Source organism: Macaca fascicularis, chromosome 15, assembly GCF_037993035.2.
Source record: "Macaca fascicularis isolate 582-1 chromosome 15, T2T-MFA8v1.1".
Lineage (NCBI taxonomy): Eukaryota > Metazoa > Chordata > Mammalia > Primates > Cercopithecidae > Macaca > Macaca fascicularis.
In genome coordinates, this window is record NC_088389.1 from 122,679,269 (window position 1) to 122,701,242 (window position 21,974).

Genomic DNA, 21,974 nt, shown 5'->3' on the forward strand with positions numbered 1-21,974 from the left:
GTTATCACCATCAATGAGACATAACAACAACACATGCCACCTGATACGATGCACTGAGAAGGGCACAGCATCACTTCTGTGGCATTGTCACCAAAAATGCATAACCTAAATTGGGAAACCTCAGACACTGAGGGACATTCTAGAAAATAGCTGCTCTGCAATCTTCAAAAGTGAGAAGGCCATGAAAGACAAAAGACTAAATAAATGTTCCACACTCAAGAAGACTAAAAAGACACGACAACTGAAGGCAGTATGTGATTGGTCAGAAATAAAAATTAATGGGGCAACTGCTTTTGAAAATTCTATTAATAGTATGGTTACTGAAGATGTTAGCAGCTGGGAAAGATGGATGAAGGATATAGGGGAACTCATCATACTACTTTTTCAATTGTTTAGTAAGTCAAATTATTTCAAAATGAAAAGTTAAAAAATTGAAAAAAGTATTTGAGAAAAAAAGAAAAGGCCTATATATCTACATTATACTTATCAGATTTTTCCCTATTGGTGATCATTCAAGAACGTTATATCAATTTAGGCACACAGAAGTCAGAAAAGAGATGGTTCAGTCTAAGCTAACAGTTTAAGTAACAGGGTTGAAGGTGGAAGCTAATACTTTTTCTACAAAAAATAAATTAATAAAAAAAGTACAAGGGACCACAAACCATTTCAATGCCCATTTAATAACTACATTTTCTGTTCATTCTACTGAAAATAACCCAACATACCCTCCACTCAGCAGAATATCTCATCACAATTGCTCGGCACTGATTGTTATACTCTGTAATCCCCATTTTGGCCACATCCTCTGGTCCTCTGATTCCCAGTGTCTTATCAATTTCATACTCCTGAAAATTTGTGATAAGATTGTTACCACTTTGCCCAATGAAAACAACTGCAACTATGCAACTCTAGAAAACAAAACAAATCAAACTACAAATACTATAGAAATGAAGTAGAAGGTCTGACAGTCAACATTCATCATACTTGAACATATTACATGAAATCTAATGCTTATTAAAAAATCAGAAAATTATAAAGCTGGATACTCAAACATACCACAGGTAAGCCATGACAATCCCATCCAAATCTTCTGTCAACATGAAATCCACTCTGGTGAGCATATCTTGTAACTATATCTTTAATTGTACCCGCAAGTATATGTCCATAGTGAGGCAGTCCAGTCGCAAAAGGAGGACCATCATAGAAGGTAAATCTAAGAGGTAATAAAAATATATTAAGTCATTTAAAAACAATCAAAATTTAAAGCATTTTTCTATAGATAGCTGTTGTCATAGTGGAGTCTTTAGGAAGGAGAAAAGCAGCAAGGTCAGGATATTGACAGACATAATTGATTTGATATTTACTGGTGGTCCTGCCTTCAGAAAGGCTATAATTGTGGTAAAGCTGCAGAGACCTCCATTTGATTATTCATTTTTCATTTATTAGTTTCATGACATAAGGCAAGTTATTTATCCTGATCTTGAGTTATCTCATCAGTAAAATAGGGGAATAAACCCCTCTCTCATAAAGTTTTTGACCAGAGGAGATATACAATGAAAACAGTGATTAAAGGACTAGTCTCTTTCAGGTGAATGAGGACTACTATAGTAGCCTTCTATGGGGTACTTAGGTATAAGTGCCTATATGAGGGTGGTGATGAAGATAAAGGTGGAAAGAGGGTGACACAGAGGGTGACATAAATTCTACTCAGATGACCTTTTAAAGAAACCAAATTTACCCTAATAACTGAGAACTCATTCATTCAATGTATATCTACTACTGAGTACCCATTATACAGACAGCTGGGGGACTCTGGGAATAGAAAGATTAATGAAGAGTATCTGCTTTAGGCCATGCATGGTGGTTACACTTGTAATTCCAGTACTTTGATAGGCCGAAGCAGGTGGATCACTTGACGTCAGGAGTCTGAGACCAGCCTGGGCAACATGGTGAAATCCCGTTTCTACTAAAAATACAAAAATTAGCCAGCGTGGTGGCAGGCGCCTGTAATCCCAGCTGAGGCGGAGAATCACTTGCATCCGGGAGGTGGATGTAGCAGTGAGCAGAGACTGCGCCACTGCACTCCAGCCTGGGTGACAGAACAAGACTCAATCTCAAAAACAAAACAAAAAAAAGAGAGTATCTGCTTTAATGGAATTCAGTCTAAAAAATGACTATTATTAAGGACTTTCTCTTAACCTAAAAAATTCACATACTTTGGTTTATGTTTTGATTGCTTTAAGCATTCCTGAAAACAATTAAATTCAGTCCAAAACTCCAAGATTTTCTCTTCTTCCGCAGGAAAATTTATGTTTTCTGGAACTTGTTGAACCATTTTGTTGCTGAAAAGAAATCAAATTTATTAGTGTCAAAAGAGAAATCTAGGAATAACAGAGTACCATATTACTAATGTGGGTGTATATTGATGTACAATTTACATACTGTAATGTACGAAGTGTACAATTCAGTCGCTTTTTAGCACATTTACAAGGTAGTATAACTAGTAATATCTAATTTCAAAACGTTTTCAACCTCCCCTCCCCACCAAAACACCCCAAAACCATTAGTAGTCACTCCTCACTCTTTCTTCTCCATAGCCAGTGGCAACGATTTATCTTCTTTCTGCCCCTGTAGATTTACCTATTCTGGACATTTCATATAAATGTGAAAATTTGTAAGAATCATCTATATGTGGCCTATTGCATCTGGTTTCCATAATATGTATTCGTACTTCATTACTTTTGATAGCTGAACAGTATTCCATTTCATGAATATGCCACAGTTTGTTTATCCATTCATCATTTCCTGAATACCTGTATTGTTTCCACTTTTTGATAATTGTGAATAACGCTGCTATGAACATTCATGTATAAAATTTTGTGTGGATCCATGTTTTCATTTCTCTTGTGTTTGTAGCTAGAAGAAGAATTTCTGGGTCACATGATAATTCTGTATTTAACTTTTTGAGATAATGCCAAAATGTTTTCCAAAGTGACTGTACTATTTTACATTCCCTCAGCAGTGAATGAGGATTCTAATTTCTTCAGATCCTACCCAGCACATCTTATTGTCCATCTTTGGATTACAGTCATTCTAGGAGACGTTAAGTAGTATCTCCTGGTTTTGATTTGCATTTCCTTAGGGACTAATGATGCTGAGTGTCTTTCCATGTGCTTATGGGCCATTTGTGTATCCACTTTGGACACATACTTATTTATCCTCTGCCAATTTTCTAACTGGGCTCTTTTTGTGGTTGGGTTTTAAGGGTTATTTATATACTCTGGATATAAATCCTTTATCAGATATATGATTTATAAAAAGTTGTCTCCTGCTCTGTGGGCCATCTTTTTATTTTCTTGATGGCATTTTCTGAAGCACAAAGATTTTTAATTTTAACGATGCCCAATTCGTCTATTTTTAGTTTTGCTGCTTGAGCTTTTGGTGTCATCTAATAAACCATTACCTAAACAAGGTTACAGATTTTTTGCTTACATTTAGGCCACAAATCATTTTGAGTTATCTTTGTATATGGTGTGAGGGAGGGGTACACAGTATTATTTAATATTCAGTAATGGTAGACAATGTTTCCAAAAGTAAGCAAGAAAATCTCGGCAATTCTATCTGATGGTGCAAAAAACTCATTGATAATCTGAAGAAAAATATCTCAAAGTAACTAAGAATTTTCTTACCTACACTCACATGACAGAAATCAGTTCTCTTGAAGTAACTTCATATTCTCTTTGAGGAAAACTGGTAAAACTTTAAAAATCTTAAAGCTAAAAAGATGAGAATCTCACATTCGAATATAGATTCCAGTTTTTTATTTTACCCTTTTTTATTGCTTACTCATGATTTTTATGAAGGATGAGTCCTATACCTTTCTGGTTTAGTCCCGTGAGAAAAATCTTAAAGTGTCTTTTAAAATGTTTTGCTAATAACCTCATGCAGAGACACTTGATCAATCTGCGACTTAAGTATCTAGTGAGCCACCCTTGAGACTTTTCCTTCTCAAAGTCTATTTACATTTACTTAACAATTCTAACAAGGTGGGTGACAAGCTTTCCAAGTCAATATCAGATTAGAGTGGGATAGAATTGCTAATAAGAGAACAAACAGAGAAGATAAAAAATCTTAAGTACTCAAGAACCGCAACAGTCCAGGGTAATAAACTCTACAGGAAAAGACACACTACTACATACCTCAAACAGTTTTGAAAGCATCAAAACATCATAGTCTAAGCAAGTTATTGATTCAAGTTATCACACACAAAAAAAAGTCTGTGAAAGTAGTATCTTGGCCGGGCGCAGTGGCTCAAGCCTGTAATCCCAGCACTTTGGGAGGCCGAGACGGGCGGATCACGAGATCAAGAGATCGAGACCATCCTGGCTAACATGGTGAAACCCCGTCTTTACTAAAAAAATACAAAAAACTAGGCAGGCGCCTGTAGTCCCAGCTACTCCGGAGGCTGAGGCAGCCTAAACCCGGGAGGCAGAGCTTGCAGTGAGCTGAGATCTGGCCACTGCACTCCAGCCCAGGCGACAGAGCGAGTCTCCATCTCAAAAAAAAAAAAAAAAGAAAGTAGTATCTTTCATTTTCTTTTACCCTCATTAATTTTTCAGATGTGTGAGTGCCTCTAAGTTTAAGAAAAAACGGGACAAGAACAGTTGGGCTGTTTAACTAACTGAAATAGCTATTTCCGATCACAGTACACCATTAAAAGGTATTAAATGGAAGTTGTAAGGCATTTTAGATCTTCAACTCTTACTATAACCTCTAGCCTTTCAAGGACCAAAGTAAGTGTTTGTGCATTTACTGATTTATTTAGGTTCACTGGGTACCTTATCAGAGGCCAACTCAGACTTATGGGATTGTTATCTGAAGACTAACAGACTTTGAGATACCAACACATTCTAATCTCTTCAAGGCTGGTCCTACTATGGCCCACATCTATGGGAGCTTATTAGAGATGCAGACTTACCAGCCTCACCTCACACCTAGGAGTCAGAACCTGCATTTTAACAAGATCCTGAGGGGATGAGCATTCACATCACAGTCTGAACAACACCACTCTTGCACTGTTCTGACAATTATTCAGGAATATCTATCTGATTTTTTGTTTTTGAGAAAATAAGATTTAAGCTTTCTGAGAAAAGGACCATTACTTTTTTTTTTTTTTTTGAGACAGTGTCTCACTCTGTCACCCAGGCTGGAGTGCAGTGGCACAAACACGGCTCACTGCAGCCTTGACCTCCCTGAGTTCAGGTGATCCTCCCAGCTTAGCCTCCCAAGTAGCTAGGACTACAGTTATGCATCACCATCACCACACTCAGCTTTTTTTTTTTTTTTCTTTTTTGGAGAGGGATGGTTTGTAGAGACAGGGTTTTGCCATGTTGCCCCAGCTGGTCTTCAACTCCTGGGCTGGGATCCTCTTGTGCCGGCCTCCCAAAGGGCTGGCATTACAGGCGTGAGCCACTAGGCCTGGCCAGCTCACTCAGCTTTTACTGTGTTTTTTAGGGAGTCTCTACTTTCCTCAAAGATTAAGAATCACTGCACTATTATGCCAAGCATAAAGACTCAGTATAACAGTATTGTCTATTCAGGAAGAACCATGTACCAGTGACCGGGCTATGGCGGCTGCTGAGGAGAAGCAGCCTCCATGCATAAATCACAGGATTGCTATGGCCCATCGAATCCACTGGAGAGCTGTATATGCACAACAGCATCCAGCAACCACAGGGCAGGGGACAGGGCATGTTAACCTTGCACAACAACCTTCTTGTGCAGAGGGACGCCATCCTCTTTGCTTCCCTCTTATTATAATCCAGGCCCTTCACTCTTTCCCTCTCCACAACTCCTTCAGGTCATCTTAACCTCAACTTCCTGTTCAGCAATTTCGAGACCACCTTCCTTGATATTCACTACATATTATTCACATTAATTCATATTATTTTGCCTCAATATATTTTGGAAACACACACTAAAACCATGATAATTCTTTCCACAATTGCTTCCCTTTTTAACTCTACCGTATTAGCGTTTCCAGTACTCTTCCCATTACCTAGGCATAACATTTTTGAGTCACCCCGACACTGCTCAGAAGATACACACATCCAAGTAATCATCAAGTCATGTGGATCCTACCTATAAGTCTATTTCTGTTGCCCCTTTTCATTCTCCTCTAAATCAATTTCTGCTTCCCCTTTTATTCTCAGGTCTTCATAATCTATTAAGTCAAATGTAACCTGAAGGTGGGACCGTCTCAAACGTTTCTTCAATTTAGTTATATCCTATTAACATAGACTCCACAGGTATACTCACGCAAATGTACAAAATATGTATACAATGACATTCACCGAATAATTGTTTCTGCAGGCAAATAACTGAAAACAATTTAAATAGGGTGACTGAAGTAAATTACGGTACATCAAACTCAGCCATTAAAGGTAATAAATTAGGACATATAAAAAAAGTACTGCCTATACATAAAGTCACAGCTATACCAATTTATACTATGTATATCATTCTCAAAAGATTTTACTCATTTCAAACACCACTCATTCAAAAAGGCGACCATAAATTCCTAAGGCTGGAAACGAACGAATGGCAAGCCCCGAAGAAACACGTTCTTTTAAAAATTAAATCTTGTGCTACTGTTTCGGGGCTGTAACGCGTGCGTGACCCTCACCTTTGAGGGCCGGATCCTGCAGGGAAGAAAAAGCGTACCTGAGGGGCCCCCCGTGCCTGGACGGCCCCGGAGGCCAGCAAGCCTGGAAGAAATTCTCCCAGCGTCCAAGCTGCGACCCGGCGCGTGGAGGTGATGCAACGCGCTGAAAATGCGGGATCCAGGGAAGGCGGCCAGCTTCGCACCGGCCAATCAGTGCTCGCTGCCTGACACCTGCCAACAAGCCAGACGCCGATTGGTCACGGCGGACATGATTACGCCCACTCGTCCGTCTGGTGCGACGGTGGTGCTTGCTGGCTTTGCGGCTCCGCCTGGAAAACGAACCGGCGCTGAGTGCGGAGCTGTGCGTGCGGGTGGTGTCCGTTCCGGTAGTGTAGACCGAGGTCGCCCTCGGGTTGTGGACAAGTCTGTGTAGGTGAAGGCCCACTGGGAAGGGGCGCCGAGGTCGGGGCTTCATCTTGTTTGCGTTTGTATTTATCTGACTGGACACTTCGTACCTAAAATTCATATCGACAAACAGCAATTTCCGGAGAGATGGCTTTAATAATTATACTTTTGGGCCCTGAGCCGCTGACCCCAAAGCTGCTTCTCCTATCATAAATGGCTACGTGAAACGATAATAACAAAAGGGAAGGAAGGACCTGACAACCAGGTTTAAAAGTTTTCTTGTATTTTACTTAAAATGTTTCCGGTAATGAAAACATTGCAGAAACAATTTTTTTAAGAAGCGGTCTCATTCTGTCGCCCAGGCGGAGTGCAGTGGCACGGTCATGGCTCACTGCAGCCTCGACCTCCCCGGGTCAGATGATCCTCGCATCTCATCCCTGGCCAAGTAGCTGGGACCTACAGGCTAGCGCCACCACGCCCGGCTAATTTTTGTATTTTCTTTAGCAACGGGGTCTTGCTGTGTTGCCTAGGCTGCTCTCAAACTTGTGGGCTCAAGCGATCTGCCTGCCTCAGCCTCCCTAAGTGTTGGGATTACAGGCATGAGCCACTGCACCCGGCCTGCATACTTATTTTCATTGCTATGAGTCTGCTTGGTACCTTACTGATCTGCTGCTTAAAATCTGGAGCCTTGCAAAGGGCAGTAGGCCTCGGGCTTTGGCCCCAGAGCCTCTAAAGGAAATTCTGGATCTTGCCAATCAATATAGTAGTTCAATTACTGCTTATTGTATCCATTAGAGGGATATGAAAAATTGATCTGGCCTAGAATAGGTAGAATGCAGTATCTTACTAAGTTTAGGAACATTTTGATAGTCTGTTTAGCATATATTCTACTTTACTTACCATCTTGGCCCTGTGTGAAGGATTAAAGTGGTTTCATGTCCTCCATCACGGGTAACTCAATGTTCCATGACTATACTCACATAACGTACATAATTTAGTAGCTGCAAATCTTGTTAATTAACTGAAAGTATTTGGAATGTGTTTGAAGTTTTCACATTCCTGCCACCTTGTTTGGTTCAATTTTGTCACCTATCCAGAGAGCCCAGATTAGAGCCAGACAGAGGGCTCTTGGACAAATGTGAGGTAGGCCAAGTCTAATTATTTAAAAATTTGATTGAGAAACATTTATATTAATAGTACTATTGTGTTGGAAATAATGCTCAAAATCCTAAGGAAATTGAACATTCGAAAAGGATTTTCAGCGAAGCAATTTACTTCTGTGCAGAGGGGTGCTTATTCTTGGCCAGTCACCATGAGAGCACACCAGAACAAAGGGGCACGAGAGCCTTTCTCCCTGACGCAAACCCTGCCCCTGTACCTTTTCTCCATTGGCTGGAGTTGGGCCTCACAATCTAAACTAACCCTGCTTGGTTAAACATTTTAACTTTCTTTAGATAAGGTGGGCACGTAAGAGACCGGAAAGGGGGAAGGGGTGTGTAGTGAGCTAGAGAGCTGGTCTCTCCAGATAAGGAAAGCAATGTGAGCTGGTACTGATAACACCTGGCACTGTGGCCTGTCTGGGCATGTAACAAAGGCAGAAAGGAAGGAAAAAGGGAGGAGGGAGGTACTATGAATTAAAGAATAAAGGATTGATCAGGCTATTTGAAGAGAAACCTCATCATGTCCCACAGTTGGAAGGTATGGGAAGACTAAATCTAGAAAAAGTTAAGCAAATGAAAAAATTCCAGCCAAAAAGTTAACTGTAGTCAAAATATATTACTTGGACTGAAGAGAATAATTTTTTCACGTCTTCAGAATATGTAGTGTCTGGTAGTGAAAAATCAAGAAATCAGAGCATAAGCATGTTAGGTAGAAACATGGAGATAAATACTAGAGAAATTAAATTGCTGAAGGTGATTTTATCTGGGGAGCAGGAACTGGGGGTGGGAAAGGCTAGTTGATGTTACTTGTCTGCTTGTGAAGCATGTGCCGGATTTAAATTATGGCCACACATTCTGACACTCCTCCCACTGAGAAGTGAGGATCTGTGTCCCCTCCCTTTCAGTCTGGTTGGGTGTGTGTGTCAGTTTAAACCTATAGAATCAGTGAGGTGACTCTGAGCCAGTTTTTGAGCCAAGCCTTAAGAGACTGGCAGCATCTGCTTCCTGCCTCTGAGAATACTTGCTCCTAGAGCTTTGTTGCCATGCTGTAAGGAAGCCCATGAACAGGGACTGAGTGGGCCATATTAGAAGCAGATCCTGTAGCCCTGGCTGAACCACCCCAATGAAAGCACACAGAGCACAGATCAGCAGTCCTAATGAGTTTTGACCAAATTGCAGTATTTGTGAGTAAATGACTGTTACTGAGATGATTTCCTATGCAGCAGTAGAAAATAAGGTATAAACTGTGATCTACATCAAGAGAAGGTAGAACGTGTGAATTATTTATCCTGCTGTGTAGTTGTCCCCACTCTCCTTGAAGTCTGAAGTTTTGGAAACCTAGGAATCCAGAATGACTCTTCAAGTTATTTAGTTCCTTGGACCCTTATTTAAAACACATACTGAGCATAAGCACTGGGGACATAATGGTTAACACACCAGATGAAATCCCAACAGTTAAAGAGTTTATATTCAGCATAGGTAAATCAATAAATACTAATTTTAGGTACACACATCATGGCTCAATGATAGGCCCTCGGAACTGTCTATGTAATACTATTTTTTTTTTTCTTTAAATGGAGTCTCACACTGTCACCCAGGCTGGTGTGTAGTGGCGTGATCTCGGCACTGCAACCTCTGCCTCCTGGGTTCAAGTGATCTCCTATGTCAGCCTCCTGAGTAGCTGGCATTACAGGTGTGAGCCACCACACCCAGCTAATTTTTGTATTTTTAGTAGAGACGAGGTTTCGCCATGTTGTCCAGGCTGGTCTTGAACTCCTGACCTCAGGTGATCTGCCCACCTCGGCCTCCCAAAGTACTAAGATTAGAGGTTTGAGCCACTGTGCTGGGCCTATAGAATACTATTTCACACAGAGCCCACTTTGATAGGAGGCATGTCTTGAAATCTAGGCAGGTTGGTTTATTTAATGTAATATTAAATCTGTTTCCCTATTTGGGCTCAGGGTCCTGACTCCTAATTGTGACTACCTATCTTTCAGACACTTGGTATTTTTCATAAGCTTTTGGCTAATTAGAATTTTGGGATTGGTCTGCATCTAGATATTGTTCCCTAATTCCTAGAGGCCAATGACAAGATAACTGTATTTGGCTTCCTCTCCTGGTCCTCACAGAACTCTTATATGATATTGGTCTGCAATGTCCTATATTTCAGTTAGCTATTCACCAAAACGCAAGTATAAAACTCAACGTTGACTTGTAATTCATCAGCTTAAACAAAAATGACAAAATGGAAGGTGTATTTGACATAATCAGAAATAAACATTTCAAATAGCCTATAATTCACACAAAGCTTAGGCTAGAAAATACAAGTACTTTGACCCATTTATTAAAAAAGGCTTCATGTAAACCTTGCATGAGAAGATGTCCATTAGTTACTCAGGATAGAGGGCAGAGATTATATACAAAAAGTATTTTCGAGGACTATCTTGTGCTTCCTTTTTTAAGAAGTGGAATTTAATTTTCTGAAGTAACTAGGAAGAAATGCAGAGGAGTTCCATAGAAAAAGATGGCAACCAGAATGATATTCCATCAGCCAGATTTTTAAAATTCCTTCACTCTGAAATTTCTTCTTTGTCAGCTAAAACTATTTTCTGAGTCAGTTTCCTTAGGTAAGCCTTGTTCACATTCAGTATCAAAACCAACTGACATTTATTATTTTGGTTTCATTTTCCTTTTTGCATCTTTATGTTTCTTCCGACAATCCTAGGGGGAAAAAAAGGCTTTGTTAATAATAAACAAATTGTTTTTAAGATGTTCAGTAGATAGCAGTAAAACTTAGGTTATTCTCACTGTCAGGGCGGTGGAAACCTATTTTGAAAGTGCTGTTTTGAAATCAACAGGGCATATTGGCATTTTTGGCATTAAGTGTTTATAATGGGAACTACAATTCAGTCTTGAAAAATCTGATGCTTTCCTGTTACTTAATAGACTTGGCTGGACTCTGGGACCAGTCACTCAATTGAGCCAGTCTGCGGTCTCCTCACCTATACCATTCATGAGTTCCCTTTCAGCACTGTAATTCTAGATAGACAACAACATGTCTATTTTAGGAAATAACATGGAGAAACAATCACTCACCATACGCAGGTTGTTTGTTCTGGCCTCCCAAGAGTTCCTGCTAATATTACTTCCTACTCCTCTCCAGAATAAGTCAGAACCTACTAGGGGAAAAACAAGAAAGATGAGGCAGCAAACTACTACTAAAATGGGTAATATTCTAAGTGTTGGCATTATCAAGGTCTCCAATTCTAGTTAAGATCATTCTTTTCCCTCAGTTTCTACTTATTTTTAAAAATTAGTATTCTTTCTTTCCAAATGAAAAATATAGTATTGCTTTTACTGTTTATATATATCATTTACTATTATGAAACTTTGTTTATGCTAGGCTTTAAGAAATGAGTTCACCAACACCCTGAGTTTTCACATGGACTTTTATGGTACTAAAAACTTAGGGGTTTTGTATGCCTAACATCTAAGGAAGTCCCTGGAACAAAACAAGCCTTTGCTGATGAGAATGAGTGGGCAAAGAAAGTGGTGAGTGGGGAGTTCTCAGTCCTTGACAGCTTTACAAGTTAACATTCATCAGTGTGAACAAACGGGGTTAAACCACATGACACTACCAATGGTCAAAATTCCTGGATGTGAATTATTGTAGCTGTACTATTACCTGTTCCATGTACGTGATTTGATGAAAAAAATGGACTGACCTTGAAGTCTTTCATCATTCTTAGAGAAAAAGAAAAATCTAGTGGTCTCTTTCTCAAGTAATGGTGCTTCTCTGAAAAGAAAGAGGACAAAGGGAGAGAGAGAGAGAAAAACAGATAGGTATTGGTTGGTTTAATTTCAATATTTAAGAATATATTCAAAACATAAATACACTATTTCTTAAGTATATCTTTTATTTTTTTTCTTTTCCCTCTAGAATCCAGGGGAGCAGTACTCTTAAATATATCTGCTTTGTATTTTGCACATTTTGCCCTGAGTTAAAATAACCCTCCCTCTAACGTTCTTCTATCTGAAGCTTTGATAATGAAGACTTAAGTAGAACCTCTATCCTTCCTGTGTTGGTTGCTGATACTCTCACTCCCGTCACTGCTACCCCAGTTGCCAGTGCCTCCTATGGGTAGGCATCCAGTCAACTGCAGCATCCTGTTTCCAGACCAGTGACTTCACTGTCAGGCTACCTTCCCTTTTCTGTGCACATCCTATCTTCCCCTTAGTGCTATCCAAATCTCATGGAAAAGGAAACACACTCTCCATTACAAAAAGGCTAGAGAACACTCTGACACTGAGATGGCCAGGCGCAGTGGCTCATGCCTGTAATCCTAGCACTTTGGGAGGCTGAGGCGGGTGGATTACTTGAGGTCAGGAGTTCAGATCCAGCCTGGCCAACATAGTGAAACCTCGTCTCTACTAAAAATACAAAAATTAGCCGGGTGTGGTGGCGTGTGCCTGTAATCCCAGCTACTTCAGAGGCTGAGACAGGAGAATCGCTTGAATCTAGGAGGTGGAGGTTGCAGTGAGCTGAGATCATGCCATTGCACTCCAACCTGGGTAACAGAGCGAGACTCCATTTCAAAAAAAAAAAAAAAAAAAAAAAAGCGGAGATAAGACAATTTAGTTGTCATGTGAGCAGAAGCTAAAATATTTCTAAACATGTCTAATTCAGATTTTACAAATTATGAACTATGCCTGCAAAGAAACAAATTGCTTACCCAGGACTGGACTTTCTGTGATCTGTTTCTTCAGTAACATCTTCCTCTTCTGAACTGCTGTCTTGGAAACGAGGGTCTTCCTGCCAGACAATCTTTCCAGGTTTCACTGTTTCGACTCTGTAGGTCTCTATATCATTATGACAACAAAAGATGGTGGGATTGTAACTCCACAGCCAAGTATTTCTGAACACATTCATTTGATTACTTTTACCATGTAGACATATCTAAAGTTCCAATATGTTAATCATTAATTTAAAATCGTATCAAAAAATAGGTAGTATCATCTTCTTAGATTTTTCAAATATTTTCAGAAGCTACTATGATAATTTTGGCATCGCTAGAATGATCTGATAAGGACAGCAGTAATATAAAAAAGTATAAAAACTAAAGGTTTACAAATGAGCTATATAATTTTTTAAAATGACACCTAAAATAACCATGGCATCTGTGCTAGCATGAGAAACCTAAAATATAACATGATACAGGGAAATCAGGTTTCCCTCTTGTCTATAAATGAGAAAAGGATATGTCTTTACATTTTCAGTACCCAAAACTTTTTGCTAGAACTGCTGAAAAAACTACTGCTATAAGATCAAGACAATCACCTCGCAAGTCTTCAAAATTTCCCAGGTACTTAAAAAACATCTTTCAAGTTGCTGGTGTCTTTAGGACTCATTTCAAGGTCAATTTCTCACGTTTTGCTCTCAAAGTTAGAAAAATTATAGTTACTATTTATATCATGCCAACTCTACTCAACAGTTTAGACAAGAAAATGAAGTCTTATTTGCAATAATTTTTGAACAACTACTAGATTGTCATACTTCCTTTTAAAGTACCACAGAGTTGGTACTATCTGCTAGTGAACCGAGATCGCACCACTGCACTCCAGCCTGGGTGACAGAGACTCCGTCTCAAAAAAAAAAAAATTGTTATCTACCAAACACATGTATGGTATTTTAACTGCTGATCTTTAAAGTAGAATCATTGTAGTTAGGTATGTGTGTATTCTGTATATGTATTGCTTGCTGTTACGGTGAACTGCCAGAAAGCTTGAACCCTGGGTGAGGAATAGCTCAGGTGTTTTTTAACCTGTGGCCCATGTTGGCCTTTAGAGGTAAACCTCTAGAAATGAAATGCAAAACTGTATGTACTAGTGTTTATTCTTCTCTCTAGGTTCTGGCAAATCTTCAGGGATAAACTGTGCAATAACTGGCATATTGATGATATGGCATATTTGTATAAAACCAAGGTTACTTTTATCTTATATGTAACACTAGTTTTCCATAAGTCATAGCATCTTCAGCTTCATTTAAGATACAAAGTTATTTAAATATATGAATTTCCATACTTCTTCCTGACTTTTTACTTAACAGAAAAGATGCTGTACCTTATTCTCTGTCTTCCCTTCATATGGAAGCTAGTAGAAGTTTGCTTCCTTAAATGCAAAAATAGTTTCTATCACAGCTTCAGGAACATCGTGTTTATGCTCCTGTGACACTAAATCTCAAATTATCTAGGTAGAAGAAAGAATCCTTTCTTAAGCTGACATTAAATCGGTTACACTTAATGCAGATTCAATCAATTAAGTTCAAACTGACTAAAATCAAAAAGTATGGGAAAAAAGAAAAGTACCTTCCTTTATGTCTTTAATGTCCGAATCAAAAAAGGAGAATGTGAACCCGCTGGGCTGCTCAGCGCCACTGGTCAGAGCTGCAGGGCCCTGGATTTCCTCAGGTTTCTCTTTAGCACAGTCCTCATTCCAGGGTGTGTCCTCTTCCTTTTCACTGGTATATTTTGTAGTTTGGAATATTTCTTTCAGATCCATAGCAATATTATAATACATTTCTTTAGACACCTCAGGTAGCTTCTCAGCTTCCTCCCTTTTCTTTTTTCGTTTTGCTTTACTGAAATGACATATATAGACATGTGCATCACAAACAAGTTTTGGGAAATTTCCAGAAATCAGGAAAAGAAAAAATCCTGGACAACTTTAATTCTGCCCTTTCAACAACCAGGATATAAAACTCTACTAATAGACAAATAAAATAAATAAAACTCTACATATAAAACTCTACTAATAGAAGTAAAATCTTGACCAATAAGCTTTTTTTACACAAATCTCAAACAGCTGCATGAATCATATTCTATCATCCTCTGAACTACATTCAGAAATTATGCCTAAACTATACAGCTAGGTGTAAGGAAGGACATCACTTAGCTTTACTAGGCCTCAGTTTCCTCATAGGCAAAATGAAAACTGTAGGCCACATGACTCCTAAGATACTGGGAATTTTACCAATATCTGGTAAAACTGTAAATCAGTTATAGAAATGAATTATAAGTATGTATAGTTTCTTTTGAAATGAAATTTTTGTTACCATGAATCTATCTGCTCTATATTTAAGAATGAATATGCTTTTCTCTTTGATCTTGGACAAAAAGTTACATGGCAGTTTCCAATACTGAATTTTGAACTAAGAAAATACTAAAATTCTTTTTCCTTTAAGACCAGGCCAAAATTTGTAATGTATTACCTAAAATAATAAGTGAACAGGATATCCAAATAACCCTTCTTAGTGGTAGAGACCATCTCAAAGAGAGAAACTTTTAATATTTCAGTAAATACACCAATCTGGTTAGGTTTTAAGACAGATATACTTCTTATGACACCAAGCTCTATAAAAAATGGTAGGCAGTTCCAAGTGATTTTCATTTAACCATCACATGGTGGCTTTAAAATTTGTCCAAAAACTCTTTGTTACTTCTTCCTTCAAGAGGTGGAAGTTAATTCCCTCATCCCTTGAGTGTGAGCTGGACTTAGTGACTCTTTTAATGGACAGAGTAAGGCAAATGTCATGATACATAACTTCTGAGACTAAGATCACAGCAAAAGCCAGAAGGACCTTGAAAAAACTGTTAGTAGAAACCATATGGCCGGGCACGGTGGCTCAAGCCTGTAATCCCAGCACTTTGGGAGGCCGAGATGGGCGGATCACGAGGTCAGGAGATCGAGACCATCCTGGCTAACACGGTGAAACCCCGTCTCTACTAAAAAATACAAAAAACTAGCCGGGCGAGGTGGCGGGCGCCTGTAGTCCAGCTACTCAGGAGGCTGGGACAGGAGAATGGCATAAACCCGGGAGGCGGAGCTTGCAGTGAGCTGAGATCCGGCCACTGCACTCCAGCCTGGGCAACAGCGAGACTCCGTCTCAAAAACAAAACAAAACAAAACAAAACAAACAAACAAAAAGAAACCATATGGCCTTTGAGGAGGTTGCAGATAAGGGCTTAAGAGAAAAATAAGGTAAATCCTGTTGGAAACTGGAGAAGAGGGAATGCTTGTAATACAGTGCTAGAAAGTTTAGTAACACTGTCAACTGCATTGTGTGTACTGTGGAAAATGGAAAATGTACCTAATTAGCTGGGTGATCTAGCTAAGGAGATGTCCAGGAAGTGTTACAGGTATATTCTGGTTTCATCCTACTGATTACAGTAAAATAGGAGAGAATGAAACTAAAGGGAGGAATATTTTTTTAAAGGGAACTAGGAATTCATGGTTTTGAAGACTCCTAATCTCCAGAAGGCAAATGACATGAAATTTAAGAAAGGGCTTCTAAGCAAAGATCGACTCTATGACAGCCTTAGAAAAACATGGTCTAAAGAAGGGGTTGACAAACTATGGTCCATGGGCCAAGTCCAGGCTACTGCCTACTTATGTCTGAACTGCAAGTTAAGAAATTTTTCTTTTTTATCATTTGAAATGACGGGGAAAAACAAACGTCATTTCATGACATGGAAAAATTATATGAAATGAAAATTTCAGTGTCCATTAATAGTTTTATCAGCACACAGCCTTGCTCATTTCTTTACATATTGTCTGTGGCTGCTTTTCTTTTACAAAGGTAGAGGGGAGTCTTCACAGCAGAGACGATCTGGCCTGCAAAGCCTTATCTACTATCTTGCCTGTCACAGAAAAATTTATAGACCTCGGTCTAAAAATAAAACAAAATTCTTTGTTAAGACCCTAAAAAGAGATAAGAAGCTTCCAACTGTTACCCAGGAACAGTGGTGCACACCTGTAGTTCCGGCTATGTGGGAGGCTGAGGTGGGAGGATCACTTGAGCCCCGGTGTTCAAGGCTACAGTGAGCTATGATTATGCCACTGCACTACAGCCAGGTGACAGAGCAAGACCCTGTCTCTAAGATTTTACAAAAAAGAAAATAAACTTTAATTGTTCAAACAATAAGGTTTCTATGGAGGTTAGAGGCATTATCTCTCAGCAGTTTCAGTAGAAGCCCAAGGTTAAAAAAACAACAAAAAAGGCTTATCTCAAAATGATATGTGTGACTTTCATCTAACAGAGTGAATTCCAAGAAGATTCAGATAAACTATGAAGATTTTAAGAGAATTATATTATCAGAACTACCACTAGACTGGACTGGTAGGTACAGGAACATTTCAAAATGAATAGGCTTTTGGACTCCCAAATTTCCTTTTTTTTTGAGACGGAGTCTCACTCTGTCGCCCAGGCTGGAGTGCAGTGGCGCGATCTCGGCTCACTGCAAGCTCCGCCTCCCGGGTTCACGCCATTCTCCTGCCTCAGCCTCCCGAGTAGCTGGGACTACAGGTGCCCACAACCGCGCCCGGCTAATTTTTTGTATTTTTAGTAGAGACGGGGTTTCACCGTGGTCTCGGATCTCCTGACCTTGTGATCCGCCCGCCTCGGCCTCCCAAAGTGCTGGGATTACAGGCGTGAGCCACCGCGCCCAGCCTGGACTCCCAAATTTCTATAAGCAAAAAGCAGGTTGAGAAAACTACCCAGCTGTAAACCTGTGCCAGCACTTATGAAAAGAGAAGGATGATCCAGAAAACGGAGTCAGGAAGAATTATTCCTAGGCCCTCAGTCCTAATCAAAGACCTTCCAACATTTGTCTCTCTAGATTTCAGAGTTACTATGGATATGTGACTCCTTTGTGCCTGTTTTCCTTCATTGAACAGTACCTATAGTGGCTATCCAATGCCTGTTCCACCACTCTATATTGGAGGAAGGGTAGATAACTTGCTTTTTTAGTTCGTAGGTCGTCTTATCAAACAGAACTGCACTCAAGGTACTGTACTTAAAAGGAGTAACAGAGAAGCTTCATCTGTACCTAGATCTGATTTGAATGATGATATCCTGGATTTTGAGCTGATGTAAAGGGATGAGGCTTCTTAGGAGTATAGGGAAGGGGTAAACATAGCCGTATTTGTTCCATTGTCTGAAATACGGATTATCTGAAATAATACACAAATATCCTACATTGGAGGGAATATTAATATGACTTCTATTTTAGTCTAAAATGTGATTCTTTTTAAAAGAATCCTTTAATTTTGGAACAATTTTAGGTTTACAGAAAGTTACAAAAATAGTAGAGTTCCTAAATAGCCTTCACTTTGGTTTCCCTAATGTAATTTTGTATGTATGTAACTATGTAACTGTATGTAACTGGAATATAATTGTCAAAATTAAAAGATTAACATTGGTAGATTACCACTAACTAAACTCAGACATCGTTTTGATTTCACCAATTTCTCCACAAATTGTCTTTTTTGTTTCAAGATTCTGTTCAGGATACCACATTGCCTTTTGTGATTTTCGTGGCTACTAGCAGTTGGAAAATGAAGGATTTAAACCAAGCTGTTACTGGTTGCTCTATATATTCCCCATATTTATCCAACTGACTGCACATCTATAGGAAACAGAAGCTCCTACCACACTAGATGGTTGAAAGGTTGCCCCCCAAAAGCTGTGTCCATGTCCTAATTCCTGAAACCTATGAATGTTAACATTATTTAGATAAGGAGTCTGCAGAGATATTAAGGTAAGGGTCCTGACATAAACCATCCAGGATTATCCAAGTGGGCCCTGAATGCTATCACAAGTGTCCTTATAAGAGGCACAAAGAGGAGAGACAGACAGAAAAGAAGAGGCCATGTGAAGATAGAAGCAAAAATGAGAGTAATGTGGTCTCAAAGCCAAGGAACACCAAAGGATTGGTGGCAGTCACTAGAAACTAGGAGAGGCATAAAACGGCTTTGTTTCCCTGAACCTCTAGAAGGAACATAGCCCGTTCAGTATCTTAATTTGGGACTTCTAGTTTCCAGAACTGTAAAGAAATAAATTTTGTGATTTTAAGTAACTAAGTTTATGGTAGTTACAGAATTCACAAGAAACTAATACAAATAAAAGGCATACTAGAGTAGGAGTACATATCATTTATCCTCTGTCAAAAGGTAAGAACAACTCCACCACATCAATAATTTCTCTCTAACTCTACCTGCACTACCCCTACCCCACCAATCTTAATACAGTGGGACCAATGAGTAGGATATTGGTTCCTATCTACATTTTTAATTGTCTGAAATGAGATTAATTTACCTGATCTATTGCTAAAAGAAGTAGCTCTATTTACCTTTCTTTTGGTTTATCATCTCTTTTTCTTTCGTAAGTGGCATGGTCTTGCTTCGTTGGATCATAATGTATGATGTCCCTACATAAAAAAAGGAGGGCAGGTTGGAAGAGATAAAACAGAACACTAATACAAAAAGTAAATAGCAAATTATAATTCAGCACTAGGAAGATTCTAATTTTGCAGCAATAAGAAGCCATATGACATCAAAGAAGATAACGAGGATCTTACTAAAAATAATATATACTTCTTTTTTTTTTTTTTTTTGGAGATGGAGACTCGCTGTGTTGCCCAGGCTGGAGTGCAATGCCATGATCTTGGCTCACTGCAACCTCTGCCTTCCAAGTTCAAGCGATTCTCCTGCCTCAGCCTCCCAAGTAGCTGGGATTACAGGCATGCACCACCACACCCGGCTAATTTTTATATTTTTAGTAGAGACGGGGTTTCAGCATGTTGGACAGGCTGGTCTCCAACTCTTGATCTCAGGTGATCCGCCTGCCTCAGCTTCCCAAAGTGCTAGGATTATAGGTGTGAGAAACCGCGCCTGGCTGAAAAAATATTTTAAACTACCTACTTTTGAGATTTCCTGGATTTTTTTTAGCTTTTAAAATGATTTTAAATATACTAAAATACATACAGGTAAAATGATATACTATCTGGGATTTGCATAAAACATTTCATTGTGTAAAGCAGGGACTGGATAAAGATAAAGAAGAAAACACTGGTCACATGTTGGTGACTGTAAAAGCTAGGTAATGGTGTACAGGGCTTTCATTACGTTAGTCTCTCTAAATTGCATGCCTGAAAATTTCCATAACAGTTACATTTATATAAATAGTTTTACAGTTACTATTTAAACTGTTTTCCAATTGTTTCACTAATGAAAGCGATGCTGCTATGACATCTAAGGGTATAAATACAGAAATAATTTAAGATTAGTTCCTTGAAGTGAATCATTGGGTCAAAGGTAAGTATATTTGTAAGGCTCTGATACATATTGCCAGCTGCCTTCCCAGGCCATTAAAAGAGACCTAGTTTTAAATTGAGTTCAAGAAGACATTTATGGCAAAGGATGATGTGGTAGAATGGGATGGAACATAAAACATACTTAAATTTCTTAGCAGCTACTGATCCTTTGTTTGTAGAATTGCTTAAGTTGATTTGCAAAACACTTTGTACAACATTCAGGGCTTTCTTCTTTTCTTCCGCAAGCTCTTCTTCCTCAGCCGTTTTCTTTTCATTTACCTCTTTGAGGGAAAGGGATAATTAATAATCTCTTGGAAAAAACAGCCTGAGAAGTCTCAATCATCAAATATTTACCAAGTACCTAAACATGTACAAAATCCATTAAGACAGGAAGAAGAAAAGTTTAACCTCATTTCACTAACCTCCATATCCCAAGACCCTCAGCCATAGCAAACTCAGAAAGTCTGCATGACCAGATAATGAAAAGTCCTACTTCTGTTCCTAATTATGAAACAATCTGAATTTAATGGCTTTCAGTAGCAAGTCTAAAACTTTTAAGGTAAAGATTGGCAAATGTAATAGAGCAAGATACTAATAACTACAGTGATTCTAGACTCTTTGATTTTTTTAGCATTCTAAACATAATCTAAATTATGTAAATCTAAAAATGATAAAGACAGTGAAAAATGGTAATGGTATATCTGACAATATTAGTGGATAGTTGTTTCAGTCTTTGATTCAATAACAAGTATTATGGGAAAACAACCACATGCCCTACACATACCAAGGCATCATGGAATTTTACAAGCTACTATCCTCAACTACTACAAACAGACAAAATATCAGAGAATAAAGTTAAACAGCTAGTTTGGATTATAGAAATACAAAAGTAGTTAAGCCTGTATGACTTTCAACTTACTGCAGGATATAAATAACCAACTAACAGAAACTAGAATAAAATGCTGATTTAAGTACTCTACAGGGATGCCCCCAAAGTTTCTAAGAGTTCAAAGGAAGTTGAGGTAGTGTTTAACTGAATCAAAAAATGCTTTATAAGCTAGGTAGAGTTATGAGGTAAGAAAGATAAAGTTGAATCCCTAGAGGTAGTAGGAAAGCATGCTAGGTGTTGGAAACAAAATGAACACATATATTGAAATAATAAAGTACAAAAAGTTTACACTGCGTTAGGTTGAAACATGGAACTGCTAATTTCAACAACTTTTAACTATCAAAAACATCAGTTTAAATTTTAATCTAATAACCATTAGGGAAGTAGAATATAATGCTGAAAAAGGCTCAAGGTGATATAGGCTGGCTGTGTTGCTTACTTGAGACACAATATTGTGCCTCAAAATTTGGGAAGTGATCAGGTGCAGTGGCTCCATGCCTATAATCTCAGCACTTTGGGAAGCTGAGGCAGGAGGATCACTTGATGCCAGGAGTTTTGAGAACAGCCTGGGCAACACAGCGAGACCCTGTCTCTGGAAAAAAAAAAAAATTAGCTGGACATGGTGCCACGTGCCTGTAGTCCTAGCTACTAGAGAGACTGAGTTTGAGGTTACAGTAAGCTATGACTGTGCCACTGCACTCCAGCCT

General features: G+C 38.9%; 2 protein-coding genes and 1 non-coding gene across 13 annotated transcripts in view; all 3 read right to left on the minus strand.

The window, feature by feature from the left end:
- IARS1 (isoleucyl-tRNA synthetase 1) overlaps positions 1–6,803 on the minus strand; it is a 75,376-nt gene extending 68,573 nt beyond the window's left edge. For 3 of the 5 annotated variants that reach the window (XR_012424895.1, XM_005582243.4, XM_065530812.2), the window contains exons 1-4: positions 6,724–6,803; positions 2,217–2,342; positions 1,057–1,213; positions 726–845 (exon numbers count right to left, since the gene is read on the minus strand). Coding sequence is in view for 3 of the 5 variants with exons in the window: in XM_005582243.4 (XP_005582300.3) it covers positions 726–845; positions 1,057–1,213; positions 2,217–2,335 (396 nt within the window). In the remaining 2 variants the exon portion in view is untranslated. Of the gene's footprint in view, positions 1–725; positions 846–1,056; positions 1,214–2,216; positions 2,343–6,685 lie in introns of all 5 variants that reach the window. The other 2 variants (XR_012424896.1, XM_005582244.4) reach the window with 1 other exon arrangement.
- LOC123569301 (small nucleolar RNA SNORA84) lies at positions 5,607–5,739 on the minus strand. Its single transcript, XR_006692937.1, has one exon. It is a non-coding gene; the product is annotated as a small nucleolar RNA SNORA84 (small nucleolar RNA).
- A 3,748-nt stretch (positions 6,804–10,551) lies between the features above and the next one.
- NOL8 (nucleolar protein 8) overlaps positions 10,552–21,974 on the minus strand; it is a 29,382-nt gene continuing 17,959 nt past the window's right edge. For 5 of the 7 annotated variants that reach the window (XM_005582245.5, XM_045372980.3, XM_015436579.4 and 2 more), the window contains 7 exons: positions 20,521–20,659; positions 19,416–19,493; positions 14,595–14,866; positions 12,963–13,089; positions 11,955–12,025; positions 11,326–11,408; positions 10,552–10,950 (listed from right to left, as the gene is read on the minus strand). In XM_005582245.5, the coding sequence (XP_005582302.3) occupies positions 10,900–10,950; positions 11,326–11,408; positions 11,955–12,025; positions 12,963–13,089; positions 14,595–14,866; positions 19,416–19,493; positions 20,521–20,659 (821 nt within the window). In that variant the 3' untranslated portion in view covers positions 10,552–10,899. The remainder of the gene's footprint in view (positions 10,951–11,325; positions 11,409–11,954; positions 12,026–12,962; positions 13,090–14,594; positions 14,867–19,415; positions 19,494–20,520; positions 20,660–21,974) is intronic. The other 2 variants (XM_045372981.3, XM_005582247.5) reach the window with 1 other exon arrangement.